General features: G+C 33.8%; 1 protein-coding gene across 1 annotated transcript; it reads left to right on the top strand.

Moving 5' to 3' along the window:
- LOC138858101 (dentin sialophosphoprotein-like) lies at window positions 1-24,330 on the top strand. Its single transcript, XM_070112566.1, has 5 exons — window positions 1-256; window positions 12,160-12,222; window positions 16,529-16,591; window positions 20,831-20,893; window positions 24,233-24,330. The coding sequence occupies exons 1-5, from the start codon at window positions 1-3 to the stop codon at window positions 24,328-24,330; spliced, it is 543 nt and encodes a 180-aa protein (XP_069968667.1).
- The last annotated feature ends 1,118 nt before the right edge of the window (window positions 24,331-25,448 follow it).

Here is a 25,448-nt window from a genome sequence, read left to right as displayed (position 1 = left end):
ATGAGTAAAAACACGAGATATAATAAGAAATTTACCAAAATTACCAACATCAATGAGGATTGTTCTGAGGTGTCCTCCGAAGAAGATCAATATGAATCAGATGAATACGATTATTACAGTGAAGATTCTGAACCCACTGAAACTGCAGAAATGGAAGGATCCTCGGGTAGTGAAGAAGAAAACTTTTTCAATGTACGTCGTAACAAGAAAAGGGCACGGATTATTTCTAGTTCTGCCACCGAGGATGAGAGGACCAGTACATCCCGAGATGTAATCCTACGAGATTGGTCCTTCTTTTTTCCGAGACACAATGACCAGAGATAGATTTATCCAAATTCTGAGATTTATACGTTTTGATAAACGAACCGAACGATCCAAAAGGTTACAAGCCGATAAATGTGCACTCATTTCTGAACCATGGAACAGATTTATAAGTAATAGTCAGGTTTGTTATAAACCACATCAAAATATCACAGTGGATGAACAACTGTTTCCAACTAAAGCCCGTTGCAGATTTACACAATACATGCCAAAAAAGCCGCATAACTTTGGCATTAAGTTTTGGTTAGCGGTTGACGTTAAATCAAAATATATTTTGAATGGTTTCCCTTACTTGGAAAATAATGACACTCGATGCTCAAGTTCGTTTGGCCAGTTTGTAACGTTAAATTAACCGAACCGTATTTACATCGAGGAAGAAATATCACTATCGATAATTTTTTTAACAAGCATCCTGCTGAAGAAAGAAAGGACAAGTTGCCGTTATTTTCATCAAATTTATATAAATCAGAAGACTGCACACTTGCTGTGTATAAAAGTAAACCTAAAGTAAAAGTCCTTCTTCTAAGCACCAAGCTTAGAAATACACAGATAGAAAACAATAGAAAATGTGTTCCAGAAACTATTACATTTTATAATAAAACAAAGTTTGGTGTCGTTGGCCTCTCCAAGTTTATTATAATATTTTAGATTTGACAGCGATAAACGCGTGGGTAAATAAAAATATCCAGAAAGGAATTTATATTTTCTTTAGCCGATGAATTAGCTGGAGAAAACAAAGAGAAGATTCGTCACAGTTCAGACGTTTCAGATCAAGCACATTCAACATCAGGAGTGCGAAAAAGTTGCCAAGTGGGCTATTGTAATAAAAATAAAAGCAGTAATTGCTGTATGTATTGTAAAAATATCGTTTGCGGAAAATGCACAAAAGAAATTCAATACGTATGTAAAAAATGTCCTCGATAAATATGATTATATTGCCTTTATATTATTAATATTTTATTTTTACGTGAAGCCTTATATTGTTAAACTCAGATTTAGTTTGAATAAATTGAATTTTTTTATATAAATACGTATTTTTATTCACCCGTCAATTTGACGGATGCTCGTAGAGATAGGTATATAACAAACGCCCCTAAAACTAGTGTTAATGTTGCATTCTAAAAATATACGCCTTTAAAATGTACGTATGCATACAAATGAAATAAAAGAATTTTTTATCACAGAGTATGTTTCTATATATTATATAAGTTAGCTGTAGTAACTCCTGAATTAATCGGTTTAAACGCTACCGTCATCCTCCAGTCAAAAAATCCTATAATTCAATTAACATCAGAAGGTGTAGAAACATTTAACATTCTTGAAGAAGTTCTGACCTCAACTATTTGATTTGAAAACCGGCCCTTCCTCCAGCTATTTAGAAAGATTTTGCGAATTCGGAAAGAAATCAAAATACTTGTTGGATCACCGATTGAGAACCAATGCATTATACCAGAGAATGTAAATGAATAGAGAAGGAGCAAATGTTAGCTGTACTAAAATGTTAATTACGATGAAGGAACATCGAAAACGCGCAAGTTCGAAAACAAAATTTCACCACAACTATCAGGGTACGAAACGAACTACACCACTCTATAAGCAAAATGTATACACATACATATGCACAGATGTTCTTTGATATGCGCATAAACAAAAATTGAAATAATAAAAACGAAAGTAATTGACTTCCGACAAGAAAATATAAATAATGAGGGAAATAAAATGAAAATAGAATTCAAATATCATTTATTAAAAAAGGGTTATAAAAATAAAAAAAGAGGATATAAAAATATGATAGGATTCGAACTTAGGCAAAATATTTCACGTTGAAATAAATAATACTGCTATACAAGCAGCCCCACAGACAATATTCGAGCTAAATTGTCTAATCTGTGAACTCAAACAGCTATTGTTGTTTACTTGCTTCAATGTTTATATGTCTATATGTGAATATTCTTGAAATTGCCTTCCTTCATTCGCATGTCCAAATATATTTGCATATATGTACACATATGTACCCCTCAATATGTCTTTCGCAAAAAATCAAACATTCGCGCAAGTGACAAAAAAACGTAGACGCCATCAATATTCAAGCGGCCAATAATATTCAAGCGAACTCGCGGCATATTTTCTAAGTATTTAATATTACAACGACAACAAATTCATTCTTAAGGAACGTGCGCTGCTTCAAAGCAAAGTGCGTTCGTTCATAACTCTGCGCCGCGCTATTTTTTCTGCGCGCCTGGTAAACCACATTTGGTTTTCATATAGAATTCCTACCGCAAATGCGCGAGAATAAAAATGAATGAAATTGAATCAGAGAATGTTGATGAGTAGAGAAGGAGCAAATGTTAGCAGTACTAAAATGTTAATTACGATGGAGGAACATCGAAAACGCGCAAGTTCGAAAATAAAATGTCACCACAGCTGTCAATTTACGCAACGAACTACACCACTCTATAAGCAAAATGTATATACATACATATGCACAGATGTTCATTGGTATGCGCATAAACCAAAATTAAAATAATAAAAACGAAAGTAATTGACCTCCGACAAGAAAATATAAATAATGAGGGAAATAATACTAAAATAGAATTCAAATATCATTTAATAAAAAAGAGTTATAAAAATAAAAAATAGTATAATATATAAAAATATGATAGGATTTGAACTTAGGCAAAACATTTCATTGCAATAACGAAGTGTGCTATACAAGCAGCACCACAGACAATATTCAAACTCTTATGTCTAATCTTTGAACTCAAACAGCTATTGTTGTTTACTTGCTTCAATGTTTATATGTCTATATGTGAATATTCTTGAAATTGCCTTCCTTCATTCGCATGTCCAAATATATTTGCATATATGTACACATATGTACATATGTATGTCCATCAATATGTCTATCGCAAAAAATCTAACACTCGCGCAAGTGACAAAAAAAACGTAGACGCACCATCATCGGCCAATAATATTCAAGCGAACTCGCGGCATATTTTCTAAGTATTTTATATTACAACGACAACAAATTCATTCATAAGTAACGTGCGTCTGCTTCAAAGCAAAGTGCGCTCGTTCATAACTCTGCGCCGCGCTATATTTTCTGTGCGCCTGGTAAACCACATTTGGTTTTCATATAGAATTCCTATCGCAAATGCGCGATATGAATGAAATTGAATTTGAATGTCTTCAGTAAAATTGAAGAATCAGCAAAATTTCAATTTTACAATTTGTATCACTGAAAATCCTACCATCCCCCTCGCGTTTGTATGTTGCCCACAAGCTGCTTCCTCACAACATTTGCTAAAAATCAGAAATTCAAGAATTTGTCTGGTGTTCCCTTCAGAAAGGAGAATTGGCAACATGACCTCTTAGCGATTTGAAATATTATTTTAATATTTTTCATATTATGCACTATTTATGGCATTAAATTATAAAATTTATATAAAATTGCCATTCATAAGAAATCTTTAACTACTTCTATATATTCTAAGCACAGTCCATATAGTACTTTTATATGTTTACTTATTATCATTATTTCATAGTTTGTCGATTTAGCCCATTTTATTCAAATACGACGCTATGAAAATGCAGCCCAATCGGTAATCGCAATATTTCAAAAGAGCATAAGTCAATTTTCAACAGCAAAGCCCTGCAAAAAGGACAAACGAGCCAACATAGCCGATCGACATTGTCGTAAAATTGTTGATTGAAACAAATTTTGTCAACTCCGCCACGATGCGCAACATTCGGCGTCAATATGTATTCGAGCTCATATGTATATATGTATGTTTGTCGACAAAATCGTCATTTGGTTACTTTCAACAACACAATGTCTGCGCGAACTCGCCGTTATTTCGTTGGCTTGCCACCATACACAGAGGCGTTCTAACTGAGGACTCTTAGTATATTATTATGTTGCTTAATTTGTATTGAAAAATACTGATGCATTTATGAATTATTTTCGTAATATAATATATATTATATATATATATATAAATACACATATATTCATACCTATAATCGTTTTTAAACTAAATTCGATAAATAAAATATATATCTGAAATAATTATGTGGCAGTGCGCCCCAATCCCTCCTTGCCTGCGATCGTTCAACTCGCAAAAAGCAAAAAGTATGGACAAAAGTCATTGCTTGTGCGGGGCAAGAAGAAGCTAGCATCAGCCTACATGTATTTAAGAATGTATGTGTGATTATCACATTTGTGTAAATACGTATAATAAGGAAATATTCAATAAACCTAAATGAACATATTTTCCTAAAATATTTTAATTATCTCAGGAAGCTAAATATGCCAATAAAGTAATTGAATTATGATATGCTTAGATTCCAATTAATAAAAGAAAAAATTAAATAAAATTTCAGTTTCATGCGTTTTAGGATTCGAACGTATAGGTTCGTATTCGGATTGTGCTTAACCCCTTCCCGCTTACGACCTCAGCCACCACAAAAGTGGAAATGTGGCCGCTTAGCCACCGTTTTATTGTTATCCTTTGTTTAATAAGCAATTGCTCACATAATGCACATACATAAGTTGGAAAAATAGCCTACTAAATGTTTATTTTATTATGAAATCTGGGGTTTTTACCGGTAATACAGATTTTTAATTCAGAAGGCTTTTCATAATTATAAATTTGTCATATCATAGAAATTGAAAACATAAATCTAAATAGGTATGCGCAACGACTTTTCATATAGGAATATTCGTTGTGTCTATTTATAGCATTTCGCATATTGTGTGGTGTATTTTTCTTTTTCGAAGTTATATTTTTCGATGTTCCCTCATCTGGAACTACAAATTAGTACCAGAGAACGTAAATGAATAGAGAAGGAGCAAATGTTAGCAGTACTAAAATGTTAGTTACGATGGAGGAACATCGGAAACGCGCAAGTTCGAAAATAAAATGTCACCACAATTATCAATTTACGCAACGAACTACACCACTCTATAAGCAAAATGTATATACATACATATGCAGAGATGTTCTTTGATATGCGCATAAACAAAAATTAAAGTAATAAAATGGAGAATAATTGACTTATAAAAAGAAAATATAAATAATGAGGGAAATAATATGAAAATAGAATTCAAATATCATTTAATAAAAAAGGGTTATAAAAATAAAAAAGGACTATATAATATATGATTGGATTTGAACTTAGGCAAAATATTTCACGTTGCAATAAACAAGTCTGCTATACAAGCAGCACCACAGACAATATTCTAACTCTTATGTCTAATCTTTGAACTCAAACAGCTATTGTTGTTTACTTGCTTCAATGTACATACGTCTATATGTGAATATTCTTGAAATTGCCTTCCTTCATTCGCATGTCCAAATATATTTGCATATATGTACACATATGTAAAATGTATGTCCCTCAATATGTCTTTCGCAAAAAATCAAACATTCGCGCAAGTGACAAAAAAACGTAGACGCACCATCATCGACCAATAATATTCAAGCGAACTCGCGGCTTATTTTCTAAGTATTTCATATTACAACGACAACAAATTCATTCATAAGGAACGTGCGTCTGCTTCAAAGCAAAGTGCGTTCGTTCATAACTCTGCGCCGCGCTATATTTTCTGTGCGCCTGGTAAACCACATTTGGTTTTCATATAGAATTCCTATCGCAAAAGTTTATAAAATAAAGAATGAATGAAATTGAATGTCTTCGGTAAATTGAAGAAGTTTCAATTTTACAACTGATCCTACCATTCCCCTCGCATTTGTATGTTGCCCACAAGCTGCTGCCTCACAACATTTGCTAAAAATCAGAAATTCAAGAATTTGTCTGGTGTTCCCTTCAGAAAGGAGAATTGGCAACATGACCTCTTAGCGATTTGAAATATTATTTTAATATTTTTCATATTATGCACTATTTATGGCATTAAATTATAAAATTTATATAAAATTGCCATTCATAAGAAATCTTTAACTACTTCTATATATTCTAAGCACAGTCCATATAGTACTTTTATATGTTTACTTATTATCATTATTTCATAGTTTGTCGATTTAGCCCATTTTATCTACAAAAGACGTTATGAAAATGCAGACCAATCATTAATCGTAGCATTTCAAAAGAGCATAAGTCAATTTTCAACAGCAAAGCCCTGCAAAAAGGACAAACGAGACAACATAGCCGATCAACATTGTCGTAAAGTTGTCGACTGAAACAAATTTTGTCAACTCCGCCACGATGCGCAAAATTCGGCGTCAATATGTATGCGAGCTCATATGTATATATGTATGTATGTTTGCGTCATTTGGTTACTTTCAACAACACAATGTCAGCGCGAACTCGCCGTTATTTCGTTGGCTTGCCACTATACACAGAGGCGTTCTAACTGAGGGCTCTTAGTATATTATTATGTTGCTTAATTTGTATTGAAAAATACTGATGCATTTATGAATTATTTTCGTACTATAATATATATTATATATATATATAAATACACATAAACTTATACCTATAATCGTTTTTAAACTAAATTCGATTAATAAAATATATATCTGAAATAATTATGTGGCAGTGCGCCCCAATCCCTCCTTGCCTGCGCTCGTTCAACTCGCAAAAAGCAAAAAGTGTGGACAAAAGTCATTGCTTGTGCGGGGCAAGAAGAAGCAAGCATCAGCGTACGTGTACTTATGAATGTATGTGTGATTATCACATTTGTGTAAATACGCATACATAAGGGAATATGCAATAAACCCAAACATATGAACATATTTTCCGGAAATATATTATAATTATCTCAGGAAGTTAAATATGCTATTAAAGTAATTGAATTATGATATGCTTAGATTCCAATTAATAAAATAAAAATTAAATAAAATTTCAGTTTCATGAGTTTTAGGATTCGAACGTATAGATTCGTATTCGGATTGTGCTTAACCCCTTCCCGCTTACCACCTCAGCCACCACAAAAGTGGAAATGTGGCCGCTTAGCCACCGTTTTATTGTTATCCTTTGTTTAATAAGCAATTGCTCATATAACGCACATACATAAGTTGGAAAAATAGCCTATTAAATGTTTATTTTATTATGAAATCTGGGGTTTTTACCGATAATACAGATTTGTAATTCAGAAGGCTTTTCATAATTATAAATTTGTCATATCATAGAAATTGAAAACATAAATCTAAATAGGTATGCGCAACGTTTTTTCATATAGGAATATTCGTTGTGTCCATTTATAGCATTTCGCACATTGCGTGGTGTATTTTTCTTTTTCGAAGTTATATTTTTCGATGTTCCCTCATCTGGAACTACAAATTAGTACTCAAAAAGTTTTCAGTTAACATTTGCTCCTTCTCTATTCATATACGTTCTCTGCTATTACCGAACTTAATCGTGCTCACAGAGCTGCTCAAGAAAAACTGTGAAACCGATCTTTTGCTATTATTACTATCCTAATGTGAATCGAACTTAGATTCGTATATGCATAGTGTTAAGTATGTAGTTTCCGTTTGAGAGGGTTTAAAAACTTTTTGTATCATTGCCAACAATTATATTTAAACACTCAACAATTTCTAGACCTTATAAAAGAGATGTAACTATTTGTTTATTTGAGATGACAGAATATTCAATAAGGCGTATATAATGGCCAAATATATTTAAATTTTGCGTTTCTGTTTCTTTTTACTGCTATAAAGAATTATTTAAGATTTAACAAGGTAGTTACAAAGGTCTCCGTTGACATATTATTTTGTTAGGATTTCAATTTGGCTTTCGTGGTTTTTTCAGTAGTTCAAATTTACTTTGCCACAAAGTACATGCTTCTAAACATTTCAAATAATTTAATCATCTATTTAGGATTAATTTACTATTCTATGTTTAAAAAGGAAGTATATTTCGATCAGAGAACTTAGAAGAACGAGAAAGTGCAAATTGAATTTTGTATGATGCTCGATTGGACGGCTAACAGAACTGAAAAATTGAGATCAAGGAGTTCACCATTTTCTGTAGTATTTGCTGTTATTTAACAGAAATGAGAATTTATAACAACGTTCTCTGACAAAATACGTATCCCCCAACATAAAGAGAAAATTTAAATACATTGAACAAAATATACAAATGCCACTCACATATGCATTATTATTTTTTGCCATATAAACGATTTTTATGACAAAAAATTGATAAAATATGATTTTTTTTGCACAAATGCTACATTGGTAAAATGTGAAAGGTTATGCAAAAAATTATATTACTATTTTCATAATTTTCTGATTTCAATTGTTACAGAATTAATAATTTATGTATGTACATATGTACATCAATATGTTATATAATAATATTATATATTATCACTTATCAATAAATACATGTGCGCGCACTGCTCTATATGTAAGAATGTAAGTACAAATATGCGTATTATGCAAAATAAGTAGCATACGCAAGTCTACATATATACATATATATGCGTAGAAATATACAAACATTGTTATACAAAAACAACAATTCTCTCAAAAAGCATGAACAGCGTCAGAAATCAATATGGCAGCCAAATTGATAAATCGTAAATTTTTAGTAAATCACCCAACAACAACATTTTCATTCATGAACGCTGGCACACATGCACTAAGCTAAGTCGTTTCATTCATAAAAGCAAACGCCTAACACATCTTCCCATGCGTTTACAAGCGTCTTTTCGCGACGATGGTCAAAGCTAGAAATCATAAATTGAACAACTTTTTTATGTTCCCTCTAGAAGGGAAAAATTACAACCCTGCAAGCCGTTTTTATTTTTCCGTGACTTGCAAAAATCTGCGTCAATAAATATGCATGGGCAAAGCTGTTAGAGCGGCAAGGGAAGCGGTGACAATATGCGAGCGTTCGTTTATTTTTCGGCACATATCGGATTTTCTACCAACAACACAATGTTGTGACGCTTTGTCGTCGCGTCAGTCCTTCGACAGATTGACTATTTGACATAAAAGCAAAAAACGTGAGCTTCGATCATTGGTTGACCGTGTCAACGGAGATTTCACATGATGTAATGAGTGAGTATCTACATACATATGTTGTTTGTAGACAAATTTACAAATATTTTTCTTTCATGTTTGCTTACATGCACACATTATATGAAAATGCCGACGGCGAAACACAATTGTGTACTTTTGTGACTCCATAAAAATAATAAATAAAAAGAAATATATCAAAATATTTTTAAATTTTTGTCACAAACTAGTAATATGGCAATTTGTGCATAGGTAATCATATGTAGAATTGAGAAAATTTTGTACAGAAATTATAAAGTAATGTCTGAAAGACGTCGTCGTTCGAGCATAGGTCGTAGTACAGTGAATGCCAGAAGATTACGTTCGGGATAGATATAGAGCTAAGAGAGAATGAGTACAGCTAACATTTGCTCCTTCTCTATTCATTTACATTCTCTGGTTTTCGTCCGCGCAATTATATAATATGAATATTTGTTTGTGCACATTAGCTAGTCCCATTTAACATGTACTAAGCTTAATATGTAAGCAGCTTCTTGTAATGCTGCGTTCCCATTTTTTTTATACTCTCGCAACCTGTTGCTTCAGAGTATAATAGTTTTGTTCACCTAACGGTTGTTTGCATCACCTAAAACTAATCGAGCTAGATATAGGGTTATGTATATATAAATGATCAGGATGAAGAGACGTGTTGAAATCCGGGTGACTGTCTGTCCGTCCGTCCGTGCAAGCTGTAACTTGAGTAAAAATTGAGATATCTTTATGAAACTTGGTAGACATATTTCCTTGTACCGTGAGACTGTTGGTATTGCAGATGGGGTCATCGGACCACTGCCACGCCCACAAAACGCCATTAATCAAAAACAAATAAATTGCCATAACTAAGCTCCGCAATAAGATACAAGACTGTTATTTAGTACACAGGATCACATTAGACAGGGGCATCTGCAGTTAAAAATTTTTTTTTAAAGTGGGCGTGGTCCGCCTCTAATAGGTTTAATGTGCATATCTCCTAAACCGCTAACGCTATAAAAACAAAATTCACTGGACGCAAAGCGCTTTTATTGACGGTGTGAAAATAGTTGAAATCGGGTGGCAACTCCGCCCACTCCCCATATAACGGTACTGTTAAAAACTACTAAAAGCGCGATAAATCAAGCACAAAACACGCCAGAGACATTAAACTTTATCTCTGGGATGGCATGAGATGACTTTATAGGAATCGCGTTCAAAATTAGACAGTGGGCGTGGCACAGCCCACTTTTAGGTGAAAAGCCATATCTTGAGATCTGCTCAACCAATTTCAACAAAAATCGGTACATAACGTTATTTTCATATTTCTATGTTATTGTGCGAAAATGAGACACTAATGAGACGTTCCTTTATAACACAATAAATGCCGCCACGATGCGCATTGAAAGTGATGGCACAAGTGATGATTCTAATCTACACTATTATCCAATGGATGCAGTAGATTTTGTTAATTCCTAAATTCGATATTTATTTAAAAAATAATATTTTACAACAATCTAGATCACTGTGTATATGACCCTTATTATCACTTAATACAATACAAATTTGATTGTAATCCATTGACGATTTCATCGAATAATAAATGTTGAATTGTTTCGCAACATTTTTATACTCTCGTAACCTGTTGCTACAGAGTATAATAGTTTTGTTCACCTAACGGTTGTTTGTATCACCTAAAACTAATCGAGTTAGATATAGGGTTATGTATATATAAATGATCAGGATGAAGAGAGGAGTTGAAATCCGGCTGACTGTCTGTCCGTCCGTCCGTCTGTCCGTCTGTTCGCCCGTGCAAGCTCTAACTTGAGTTAAAATTGAGATATCTTTATGAAACTTGGTAGACATGTTTCTTGATACCGTGAGACGGTTGGTATTGCAGATGGGCGTAATCGGATCACTACCACGCCCACAAAACGCTATTATTCAAAAACAAATAAATTGCCATAACTAAGCTTCACAACAAGATACAAGACTCTTATTTGGTATACAGGATCACAATAGGGAGGCGCATCTGCGGTTAAAAATTTTTTTTTAAAGTGGGCGTGATCCCGCCCCTAATAGGTTTAATGCGCATATCTCCTAAACTGCTAATGCAATAATAACAAAATTCACTGGAAGCAAATTTTTTTAGAACTTCTACCTACAGTGTGAAAATGGGTGAAATCGGGTGGCAACTCCGCCCACTCCCCATATAACGGTACTATTAAAAACTACTAAACGTGCGATAATACAAGCACTAAACACTCCAGAGACATTAAATTTTATCTCTGGGATGGTATAAGATGACTTTATAGGAACCGCGTTCAAAATTAGACAGTGGGCGTGGCACAGCCCACTTTTAGGTGAAAACCCATATCTTGAGATCTGCTCAACCAATTTCAACAAAATTCGGTACATAACGTTACTTTCCTATTTCTATGTTATTGTGCGAAAATGAGCAAAATCGGACTACAACCACGCCTATTTCCCGTATAACACCATTTTCAATTTCATCTGATTCTTTCACTTTCCACTATGCAAATCAGGCAACAATGACTGTATCGGGATAAAACTTTGCGTGAATAATGCGATTAAAGTATACCACGCCTTGTGGCCAAAAATTGTCTAAATCAAACCAAAAATGTTCAAGCCCCTAAGTACTAAATATGTGGACCCCAGTGCCTATAGTTGACCTTCTACCGAAAATATTAGTCAATCCACAAAGAAATCTCAAACAAGTATACTATTTGACTTTGCGAGAGTATAAAATGTTCGGTTACATCCACCCGAACTTAATCTTTCCTTACTAATACTTCTCCGTTATAATTTCATTTTCTTGTAGTTTCCGAAGCAACAAGCGGCGACAACTGTGATACCGGCGGCATTGGTACCGATGAGGGTGATGGTGACGGCAACGATATATATTTTACAACAATCTAGATCACTGCTTAATAACCCCATGTGGTTTTAAAAAGAGAAGAAATAAGGAAATCTTACTGGGCCCACGTCGACGATGTAATAATTTTTCCTCAAATTGAGGAAAAGCATGTCGAACATACTAATTGGGTTTTAAAGATGCTATATAGGTTATTTGTTTGGTTATTCATTCGTTACAGAAAAGTGGTTCATTGGTTACCTCGTCCCTTGCTATGGGTAATTTGTTTGATTATTGATTGGTTACCACTGCTTAACGAATCGGTTACCTTTATGTATGTTTATTCATTATGATTCTATTATATGTATGCCAATCAAATAATAATAATTTAAATTATTTAATTTAGTAATTAATACTAATACGTAACTTCAATTTTGTAATTTAAAAAATAAAATAATGATATTGAAGTCCAGCTTGAGAACTTTCCATGGAAATTTGCAAATATTTAAAATGAATAAAAAATAATTAAAAATTATTTAATTTTTTATTTGTTAAAGTATTTACATAATATTTTAAAAAGAAATGCATGCAAGTTTCTACATAATTCATATAAAAAGCTGAAGGCTACAATATTTAACAGGCTACTTAATAAAGATATGTCATCTACGGTGGTTACCTTGGCTACATGTTGAGAAACGTCAAAACTTTTACTGAAATTTTAACACAGAACCTTTTGTTTACTTCCCGTAACATTTTGTTTAATTACCTTAACATTTGTTTGATGATTTGATCTAACGACAGATGCTTCATCTTTGGGTATGATAACTGTTTTGCATTAGAGTGTTACTACTAATGAATGCAAATTGCTTGCTATTGTTCGGCCTGTAATTGTTCGGCCTGAAATCTTCGATCGATGGACAAAATGCTTAATAATATTTTTGCAAACCGGCTGAAAAACAGTATGTCGCTATTACACTACATGACCGACTATTCACCCTTGAATAGGAGGCGCAAACCGAGATATCACCTACATATAGGATTGAAAGAACTGCCAAACCGCTCAACTGCTTTCGAAATTAACATTTTTATCGACGAGATAAAACTGATCTGAATGTAGTAAATCCGAGTTAGTATAGCTTACCCACATTGGCCAGAATTCAATGTAAACTGAATTGGTTAAACGTTTTGGGTCAACCAAATTAAGGTATTTGGCTTTCCTGGATGCAGACATTGTTATCAAATACAAGCATGGAAAACAGTATACTATTACCGAACTTAATCGTGCTCACAGAGCTGCTCCAGAAAAACCGTGAAACCGATCCTTTGCAATTATTACTATCCTAATGTAAATCGAACTTAGATTCGTATATGCATAGTGTTAAGTACATAGTTTCCGTTTGAGAGGGTTACAATTTTTAAAACTTTTTGTATCATTGCCACCAATTATATTTAAACACCCAACAATTTCTAGACCTTATAAAAGAGATGTAACTATTTGTTTATTTGAGATGATAGAATATTCAATAAGGCGTATATGGTGGTCAAATATATTTAACTTTTGCGTTTCTGTTTATTTTTACTGCTATAAACAATTATTTAAGATTCAACAAGGTAGTTACAAAGGTCTCCGTTGACATATTATTTTGTTAGGATTTCAATTTGGCTTTCCTGGTTTTTTCAGTAGTTCAATATTACTTTGCCACAAAATACATGCTTCTAAACATTTCAAATAATTTAATCATCTATTTAGGATTAATTTACTATTCTATGTTTAAAAAGGAAGTATATTTCGATCAGAGAACTTAGAAGAACTTAGAAGAACGAGAAAGTGCAAATTGAATTTTGTATGATGCTCGATTGGACGGCTAACAGAGCTGAAAAATTGAGATCAAGGAGTTCACCATTTTCTGTAGTATTTGCTGTTATTTAACAGAAATGAGAATTTATAACGTTCTCTGATAAACGTTCTCTGACAAAATACGTATCTCCCAATATAAAGAGAAAATTTAAATACATTGAACAAAATATACAAATGCCACTCACATATGCATTATTATTTTTTACCATATAAACGATTTTTATGATAAAAAATTGATAAAATTTAATTTTTTTGCTACATTGATAAAATGTGAAAGGTTATGCAAAAAATGATATTACTATTTTCATAATTTTCTGATTTCAATTGTTACAGAATTAATAATTTATGTATGTACATATGTACATCAATATGTTATATTATATAATATAATATATTAATATATTATCACTTATCAATAAATACTGAAACACTACTAAAATCTGCGTCAATATATATGCATGGGCAAAGCTGTGAGAGTGGCAAGGGAAGCGGTGACAAGCGAGCGTTTGTTTATTTTTCGGCACATATCGGATTTTCTACCAACAACACAATGTTGTGACGCTTTGTCGTCGCGTCAGTCCTTCGACAGATTGACTATTTGACATAAAAGCAAAAAACGTGAGCTTCGATCATTGGTTGACCGTGTTAACGGAGATTTCACATGATGTAATGAGTGAGTATCTACATACATATGTTGTTTGTAGACAAATTTTCAGATATTTTTCTTTCATATTTGCTTACATGTACACATTATATGAAAATGCCGACGGCGAAACACAATTCTTTACTTTTGTGACTCCATAAAAATAATAAATAAAAAGAAATATATCAAAATATTTTTAAATTTTTGTCACAAACTAGTAATATGGCAATTTGTGCATAGGTAATCATATGTAGAATTGAGTAAACTTTGTACAGAAAATATAAAGTAATGTCTGACAGACGTCGTCGTTCGAGCATAGGTCGTAGTACAGTGAATGCCAGAAGATTACGTTGGGGATAGATATAGAGCTAAGAGAGAATGTGTACAGCTAACATTTGCTCCTTCTCTATTCATTTACATTCTCTGGTTTTCGTCCACTCAATTATATGAATATTTGTTTGTGCACATTAGCTAGTCCCATTTAACATGTACTAAGCTTAATATGTAAGCAGCTTCTTGTAATGCTGCGTTCCCATTTTTTTTATACTCTCGCAACCTGTTGCTTCAGAGTATAATAGTTTTGTTCACCTAACGGTTGTTTGTATCACCTAAAACTAATCGAGCTAGATATAGGGTTATGTATACATAAATGATCAGGATGAAGAGACGAGTTGAAATCCGGGTGACTGTTTGTCCGTCCGTCCGTCTGTCCGTCTGTCCGCCCGTGCAAGCTCTAACTTGAGTTAAAATTGAGATATCTTTATGAAACTTGGTAGACATGTTTCTTGATACCATGAGAGGGTGGGTACTGCAGATGGGCGTAATCGGACCACTACCACGCCCACAAAACGCTATTATTCAAAAACAAATAAATTGCCATAAATAAGCTCCACAACAAGATACAAGACTCTTATTTGGTACCCAGGATCACAATAGGGAGGGGCATCTGCAGTTAAAAATTTTTTTTAAAGTGGGCGTGGTCCCGCCCCTAATAGGTTTAATGCGCATATCTCCTAAACTGCTAATGCAATAATAACAAAATTCACTGGAAGCAAATGCGTTTAGAACTTCTACCTACAGTGTGAAAAGGGGTGAAATCGGGTGGCAACTCCGCCCACTCCCCATATAACGGTACTGTTAAAAACTACTAAAAGTGCGATAAATCAAGCACTAAACACGCCAGAGACATTAAATTTTATCTCTGGGATGGTATGAGATGACTTTACAGGAACCGCGTTCAAAATTAGGTTTAAGTGAAAACCCATATCTTGAGATCTGCTCAACAAATTTCAAAATTCGGTACATAACGTTATTTTCATATTTCTATGTTATTGTGCGAAAATGGGCAAAATCGGACTACAACCACGCCTATTTCCCGTATAACACCATTTTCAATTTCATCTGATTCTTTCACTTTCCACTATGCAAAGTAGGCAACAATGACTGTATCGGGATAAAACTTTGCGTGAATAATGCGATTAAAGTATACCACGCCTTGTGGCCAAAAATTGTCTAAATCAAACCAAAACTGTTCAAGCCCTTAAGTACTAAATATGTGGACCCCAGTGCCTATTGTTGACCTTCTACCGAAAATATTAGTCAATCCACAAAGAAATCTCAAACAAGTATACTATTTGACTTTGCGAGAGTATAAAATGTTCGGTTACATCCGAACTTAGCCCTTCCTTACTTTTTAATATAAATTTTGCCTAAAACATCAGGGTATTTTCTTTGCTTTGATCCATGAGAGTTGCAAGAGTATAAAATGTTCGGTTCCACCCGAACTTAATCTTTCCTTACTAATACTTCTCCGTTATAATTTCATTTTCTTGTAGTTTCCGAAGCAACAAGCGGCGACAACTGTGATACCGGCGGCATTGGTACCGATGAGGGTGATGGTATATATTTTACAACAATCTAGATCACTGCTTAATAACCCCATGTGGTTTTAAAAAGAGAAGAAATAAGGAAATCTTACTGGGCCTACGTCGACGATGTAATAATTTTTCCTCAAATTGAGGAAAAGCATGTCGAACATACTAATTGGGTTTTAAAGATGCTATATAGGTTATTTGTTTGGTTATTCATTCGTTACAGAAAAGTGTTTCATTGGTTACCTCGTCCCTTGCTATGGGTAATTTGTTTAATTATTGATTGGTTACCACTGCTTAACGAATCGGTTACCTTTATGTATGTTTATTCATTATGATTCTATTATATGTATGCCAATCAAATAATAATAATTTAAATTATTTAATTTAGTACTTAATACTAATACGTAACTTCAATTTTGTAATTTAAAAAATAAAATAATGATATTGAAGTCCAGCTTGAGAACTTTCCATGGAAATTTGCAAATATTTAAAATGAATAAAAAATAATTAAAAATTATTTAATTTTTTATTTGTTAAAGTATCTACATAATATTTTAAAAAGAAATGCATGAAAGTTTCTACATAATTCATATAAAAAGCTGAAGGCTACAATATTTAACAGGCTACTTAACAAAGATATGTCATCTACGGTGGTTACCTTGGCTACATGTTTTGAAACGTGAAAACTTTTACTGAAATTTTAACACAGAACCCTTTGTTTACTTCCCGTAACAATTTGTTTAGTTACCTTAACATTTGTTTGATGATTTGATCTAACGACAGATGCTTCATCTTTGGGTATGATAACTGTTTTGCATTGATAAAATATGATTTTTTTTGCACAAATGCTACATTGATAAAATGTGAAAGGTTTTGCAAAAAATGATATTACTATTTTCATAATTTTCTGATTTCAATTGTTACAGAATTAATAATTTATGTATGTACATATGTACATCAATATGTTATATTATATAATATAATATAATAATATATTATCACTTATAAATAAATACATGTGCGCGCACTGCTCTATATGTAAGTATGTAAGTACAAATATGCGTATGATGCAAAATAAGTAGCATACGCAAGTCTACATATAATATATACATATATATGCGTAGAAATATACAAACATTGTTATACAAAACCAACAATTCTCTCAAAAAGCATGAGCAGCGTCAGAAATCAATATGGCAGCCAAATTGATAAATCCTAAACTTTTAGTAAATCACCCAACAACAACATTTTCATTCATAAACGCTAGCGCACATGCACTAAGCTAAGTCGTTTCATTCATAATAGCAAACGCCTAACACATCTTCCCATGCGTTTACAAGCGTCTTTTCGCGACGTTGGTCAAAGCTAGAAATCATAAATTGAACAACTTTTTTATGTTCCCTCTAGAAGGGAAAAATTACAACCCTGCAAGCCGTTTTTATTTTTCCGTGACTTGCAAAAATCTGCGTCAATATATATGCATGGGCAAAGCTGTTAGAGCGGCAAGGGAAGCGGTGACAAGCGAGCGTTTGTTTATTTTTCGGCACATATCGGATTTTCTACCAACAACACAATGTTGTGACGCTTTGTCGTCGCGTCAGTCCTTCGACAGATTGACTATTTGACATAAAAGCAAAAAACGTGAGCTTCGACCATTGGTTGACCGTGTCAACGGAGATTTCACATGATGTAATGAGTGAGTATCTACATACATATGCTGTTTGTAGACAAATTTACAAATATTTTTCTTTCATATTTGCTTACATGTACACATTATATGAAAATGCCGACGGCGAAACACAATTCTGTACTTTTGTGACTCCATAAAAATAATAAATAACAAGTAAGGAAGGGCTAAGTTCGGATGTAACCGAACATTTTATACTCTCGCAAAGTCAAATTGTTACCTGATTTGCATAGTGGAAAGTGAAAGAATCAGATGGAATTAAAAATGGTGTTACATGGGAAGTAAGCGTCGTTGTAGTCCGATTTCGCCCATTTTCGCACTATGACATAGAAACATGAAAAGAACGTTATGCACCGAATTTGGTTGAAATCGGTTTAGCAGATCTCAAGATATGGGTTTTCACCTAAAAGTGGGCTGTGCCACGCCCACTGTCTAATTTTGAACGCGGTTCCTATAAAGCCAATTAATACCATCTCAGAGATAAAATTGAATGTCTCTGGCGTGTTCAGTGCTTGATTTATCGCACTTTTAGTAGTTTTTAACAGCACCGTTATATGGGGAGTGGCCGGAGTTGCCACCCGATTTCAACTATTTTCACACCGTCAATAGAAGTGCTAAAAACATTTGCTTCCAGTGACTTTTATTATTATAACAATAGCGGTTTAGGAGATATGCACATTAAACCTATTAGAGGCGGGACCACGCCCACTTTTTAAAAAAAAATTTTAACTGCAGATGCCCCTCCCTAATGTGATCCTGTGTACCAAATAACAGTCTTGTATCTTATTGCGGAGCTTAGTTATGGCAAGTTATTTGTTTTTGATTAATGGCGTTTTGTGGGCGTGGCAGTGGTCCGATTACGCCCATCTGCAATACCAACCGTCTCACGGTACCATGAAACATGTCTACCAAGTTTCATAAAGATATCTCAATTTTTACTCAAGTTAGAGCTTGCACGGACGGACGGACGGACAGACGGACGGACGGACAGACGGACGGACGGACAGACAGTCACCCGGATTTCAACTCGTCTCTTCATCCTGATCATTTATATATATATAACCCTATATCTAACTCGATTAGTTTTAGGTGATACAAACAACCGTTAGGTGAACAAAACTATTATACTCTGTAGCAACAGGTTGCGAGAGTACAAAAAGAAATATATCAAAATATTTTTAAATTTTTGTCACAAACTAGTAATATGGCAATTTGTACATAGGTAATCATATGTAGAATTGAGTAAATTTTGTACAGAAATTATAAAGTAACGTCTGAAAGACGACGTCGTTCGAGCATAGGTCGTAGTACAGTGAATGCCAGAAGAGTCCCATTTAACATGTACTAAGCTTAATATGTAAGCAGCTTCTTGTAATGCTGCGTTCCCATTTTTTTTATACTCTCGCAACCTGTTGCTTCAGTTTTGTTCACCTAACGGTTGTTTGTATCACCTAAAACTAATCGAGCTTGATATAGGGTTATGTATATATAAATGATCAGGATGAAGAGACGAGTTGAAATCCGGGTGACTGTTTGTCCGTCTGTCCGCCCGTGCAAGCTCTAACTTGAGTTAAAATTGAGATATCTTTATGAAACTTGGTAGACATGTTTCTTGATATCGTGAGACGGTGGGTACTGCAGATGGGCGTAATCGGACCACTGCCCCGCCCACAAAACGCTATTATTCAAAAACAAATAAATTGCCATAAATAAGCTCCACAACAAGATACAAGACTCTTATTTGGTACACAGGATCACAATAGGGAGGACATCTGCAGTTAAAATTTTTTTTTTAAAGTGGGCGTGGTCCCGCCCCTAATAGGTTTAATGCGCATATCTCCTAAACCGCTAATGCAATAATAACAAAATTCACTGGAAGCAAATGCTTTTAGAACCTCTACCTACAGTGTGAAAATGGGTGAAATCGGGTGGCAACTCCGCCCACTCCCCATATAACGATACTGTTAAAAACTACTAAAAGTGCGATAAATCAAGCACTAAACACGCCAGAGACATTAAATTTTATCTCTGGGATGGTATGAGATGACTTTACAGGAACCGCGTTCAAAAGTAGGTTTATCATAATGGGCAAAATCGGACTACAACCACGCCTATTTCCCGTATAGCACCATTTTAAATTTCATCTGATTCTTTCACTTTCCACTATGCAAATCAGGCAACAATGACTGTATCGGTATAAAACTTTGTGTGAATAATGCGATTAAAGTTTGCCACCTTTTGGCCAAACATTGTCTAAATCGAACCAAAACTGTTCAAGCCCTTAAGTACTAAATATGTGGACCCCAGTGCCTATAGTTGACCTTCTACCGAAAATATTAGTCAATCCACAAAGAAATCTCAAACAAGTATACTATTTGACTTTGCGAGAGTATAAAATGTTCGGTTACATCCGAACTTAGCCCTTCCTTACTTTTTAATATAAATTTTGCCTAAAACATCAGGGTATTTTCTTTGCTTTGATCCATGAGAGTTGCAAGAGTATAAAATGTTCGGTTCCACCCGAACTTAATCTTTCCTTACTAATACTTCTCCGTTATAATTTCATTTTCTTGTAGTTTCCGAAGCAACAAGCGGCGACAACTGTGATACCGGCGGCATTGGTACCGATGAGGGTGATGGTATATATTTTACAACAATCTAGATCACTGCTTAATAACCCCATGTGGTTTTAAAAAGAGAAGAAATAAGGAAATCTTACTGGGCCTACGTCGACGATGTAATAATTTTTCCTCAAATTGAGGAAAAGCATGTCGAACATACTAATTGGGTTTTAAAGATGCTATATAGGTTATTTGTTTGGTTACTCATTCGTTACAGAAAAGTGTTTCATTGGTTACCTCGTCCCTTGCTATGGGTAATTTGTTTAATTATTGATTGGTTACCACTGCTTAACGAATCGGTTACCTTTATGTATGTTTATTCATTATGATTCTATTATATGTATGCCAATCAAATAATAATAATTTAAATTATTTAATTTAGTACTTAATACTAATACGTAACTTCAATTTTGTAATTTAAAAAATAAAATAATGATATTGAAGTCCAGCTTGAGAACTTTCCATGGAAATTTGCAAATATTTAAAATGAATAAAAAATAATTAAAAATTATTTAATTTTTTATTTGTTAAAGTATCTACATAATATTTTAAAAAGAAATGCATGAAAGTTTCTACATAATTCATATAAAAAGCTGAAGGCTACAATATTTAACAGGCTACTTAACAAAGATATGTCATCTACGGTGGTTACCTTGGCTACATGTTTTGAAACGTGAAAACTTTTACTGAAATTTTAACACAGAACCCTTTGTTTACTTCCCGTAACATTTTGTTTAGTTACCTTAACATTTGTTTGATGATTTGATCTAACGACAGATGCTTCATCTTTGGGTATGATAACTGTTTTGCATTGATAAAATATGATTTTTTTTGCACAAATGCTACATTGATAAAACGTGAAAGGTTTTGCAAAAAATGATATTACTATTTTCATAATTTTCTGATTTCAATTGTTACAGAATTAATAATTTATGTATGTACATATGTACATCAATATGTTATATTATATAATATAATATAATAATATATTATCACTTATCAATAAATACATGTGCGCGCACTGCTCTATATGTAAGTATGTAAGTACAAATATGCGTATGATGCAAAATAAGTAGCATACGCAAGTCTACATATAATATATACATATATATGCGTAGAAATATACAAACATTGTTATACAAAACCAACAATTCTCTCAAAAAGCATGAGCAGCGTCAGAAATCAATATGGCAGCCAAATTGATAAATCCTAAACTTTTAGTAAATCACCCAACAACAACATTTTCATTCATAAACGCTAGCGCACATGCACTAAGCTAAGTCGTTTCATTCATAAAAGCAAACGCCTAACACATCTTCCCATGCGTTTACAAGCGTCTTTTCGCGACGTTGGTCAAAGCTAGAAATCATAAATTGAACAACTTTTTTATGTTCCCTCTAGAAGGGAAAAATTACAACCCTGCAAGCCGTTTTTATTTTTCCGTGACTTGCCAAAATCTGCGTCAATATATATGCATGGGCAAAGCTGTTAGAGCGGCAAGGGAAGCGGTGACAAGCGAGCGTTTGTTTATTTTTCGGCACATATCGGATTTTCTACCAACAACACAATGTTGTGACACTTTGTCGTCGCGTCAGTCCTTCGACAGATTGACTATTTGACATAAAAGCAAAAAACGTGAGCTTCGACCATTGGTTGACCGTGTCAACGGAGATTTCACATGATGTAATGAGTGAGTATCTACATACATATGTTGTTTGTAGACAAATTTACAAATATTTTTCTTTCATATTTGCTTACATGTACACATTATATGAAAATGCCGACGGCGAAACACAATTCTGTACTTTTGTGACTCCATAAAAATAATAAATAAAAAGAAATATATCAAAATATTTTTAAATTTTTGTCACAAAATAGTAATATGGCAATTTGTGCATAGGTAATCATATGTAGAATTGAGTAAATTTTGTAAATTATAAAGTAATGTCTGAAAGACGACGTCGTTCGAGCATAGGTCGTAGTACAGTGAATGCCAGAAGAGTCCCATTTAACATGTACTAAGCTTAATATGTAAGCAGCTTCTTGTAATGCTGCGTTCCCATTTTTTTTATACTCTCGCAACCTGTTGCTTTAGTTTTGTTCACCTAACGGTTGTTTGTATCACCTAAAATCAATCGAGCTTGATATAGGGTTATGTATATATAAATGATCAGGATGAAGAGACGAGTTGAAATCTGGGTGACTGTTTGTCCGTCCGTCCGTCTGTCCGTCTGTCCGCCCGTGCAAGCTCTAACTTGAGTTAAAATTGAGATATCTTTATGAAACTTGGTAGACATGTTTCTTGATACCGTGAGACGGTGGGTACTGCAGATGGGCGTAATCGGACCACTGCCCCGCCCACAAAACGCTATTATTCAAAAACAAATAAATTGCCATAAATAAGCTCCACAACAAGATACAAGACTCTTATTTGGTACACAGGATCACAATAGGGAGGGGCATCTGCAGTTAAAATTTTTTTTTTTAAGTGGGCGTGGTCCCGCCGCTAATAGGTTTAATGCGCATATCTCCTAAGCCGCTAATGCAATAATAACAAAATTCACAAATGGAAGCAAATGCTTTTAGAACCTCTACCTACAGTGTGAAAATGGGTGAAATCGGGTGGCAACTCCGCCCACTCCCCATATAACGATACTGTTAAAAACTACTAAAAGTGCGATAAATCAAGCACTAAACACGCCAGAGACATTAAATTTTATCTCTGGGATGGTATGAGATGACTTTACAGGAACCGCGTTCAAAATTAGGTTTAGGTGAAAACCCATATTTTCAGATCTGCTCAACCAATTTCAACAAAATTCGGTACATAACGTTATTTTCATATTTCTATGTTATTGTGCGAAAATGGGCAAAATCGGACTACAACCACGCCTATTTCCCGTATAGCACCATTTTAAATTTCATCTGATTCTTTCACTTTCCACTATGCAAATCAGGCAACAATGACTGTATCGGTATAAAACTTTGTGTGAATAATGCGATTAAAGTTTGCCACCTTTTGGCCAAACATTGTCTAAATCGAACCAAAACTGTTCAAGCCCCTAAGTACTAAATATGTGGACCCCAGTGCCTATAGTTGACCTTCTACCGAAAATATTAGTCAATCCACAAAGAAATCTCAAACGAGTATACTATTTGACTTTGCGAGAGTATAAAATGTTCGGTTACATCCGAACTTAGCCCTTCCTTACTTTTTAATATCAATTTTTCCTAAAACATCAGGGTATTTTCTTTGCTTTGATCCATGAGAGTTGCAAGAGTATAAAATGTTCGGTTCCACCCGAACTTAAACTTTCCTTACTAATACTTCTCCGTTATAATTTCATTTTCTTGTAGTTTCCGAAGCAACAAGCGGCGACAACTGTGATACCGGCGGCATTGGTACCGATGAGGGTGATGGTGACGGCAACGATATATATTTTACAACAATCTAGATCACTGCTTAATAACCCCATGTGGTTTTAAAAAGAGAAGAAATAAGAAAATCTTAATGGGCCTACGTCGACGATGTAATAATTTTTCCTCAAATTGAGGAAAAGCATGTCGAAGATACTAATTGGGTTTTAAAGATGCTATATAGGTTATTTGTTTGGTTATTCATTCGTTACAGAAAAGTGGTTCATTGGTTACCTCGTCCCTTGCTATGGGTAATTTGTTTGATGATGGATTGGTTACCACTGCTTAACGAATCGGTTACCTTTATGTATGTTTATTCATTATGATTCTATTATATGTATGCCAATCAAATAATAATAATTTAAATTATTTAATTTAGTACTTAATACTAATACGTAACTTCAATTTTGTAATTTAAAAAATAAAATAATATTGAAGTCCAGCTTGAGAACTTTCCATGGAAATTTGCAAATATTTAAAATGAATAAAAAATAATTAAAAATTATTTAATTTCTTATTTGTTAAAGTATCTACATAATATTTTAAAAAGAAATAAATGCAAGTTTCTACATAATTCATACAAAAAGCTGAAGGCTACAATATTTAACAGGCTACTTAACAAAGATATGTCATCTACGGTGGTTACCTTGGCTACATGTTGAGAAACGTGAAAACTTTTACTGAAATTTTAACACAGAACCTTTTGTTTACTTCCCGTAACATTTTGTTTAGTTACCTTAACATTTGTTTGATGATTTGATCTAACGACAGATGCTTCATCTTTGGGTATGATAACTGTTTTGCATTAGAGTGTTACTACTAATGAATGCAAATTGGTTGCTATTGTTCGGCCTGAAATCTTCGATCGATGGACAAAATGCTTAATAATATTTTTGCAAACCGGCTGAAAAACAGTATGTCGCTATTACACTACATGACCGACTATTCACCCTTGAATAGGTGGTGCAAACCGAGATATCACCTACATATAGGATTGAAAGAACTGCCAAACCGCTCAACTGCTTTCGAAATTAACATTTTTATCGACGAGATAAAACTGATCTGAATGTAGTAAATCCGAGTTAGTATAGCTTACCCACATTGGCCAGAATTCAATGTAAACTGAATTGGTTAAACGTTTTGGGTCAACCAAATT

This window comes from Bactrocera oleae, chromosome X, assembly GCF_042242935.1.
Source record: "Bactrocera oleae isolate idBacOlea1 chromosome X, idBacOlea1, whole genome shotgun sequence".
NCBI classification, from domain to species: domain Eukaryota; kingdom Metazoa; phylum Arthropoda; class Insecta; order Diptera; family Tephritidae; genus Bactrocera; species Bactrocera oleae.
The sequence above is the reverse complement of the archived record's forward strand: the minus strand, read 5'-3'. Positions and strand labels throughout refer to the sequence as shown.

Bases quoted from the DNA above. Each gene is read 5' to 3' on its own strand.
- LOC138858101 (XM_070112566.1), top strand. From the start codon at position 1: ATGAGTAAAAACACGAGATATAATAAGAAATTTACCAAAATTACCAAC. The intron at 16,592-20,830 runs GTATATATTTTA...ATTTTCTTGTAG, and splicing joins TGGTACCGATGAGGGTGATG to TTTCCGAAGCAACAAGCGGC. The intron at 20,894-24,232 runs GTATATATTTTA...ATTTTCTTGTAG, and splicing joins TGGTACCGATGAGGGTGATG to TTTCCGAAGCAACAAGCGGC.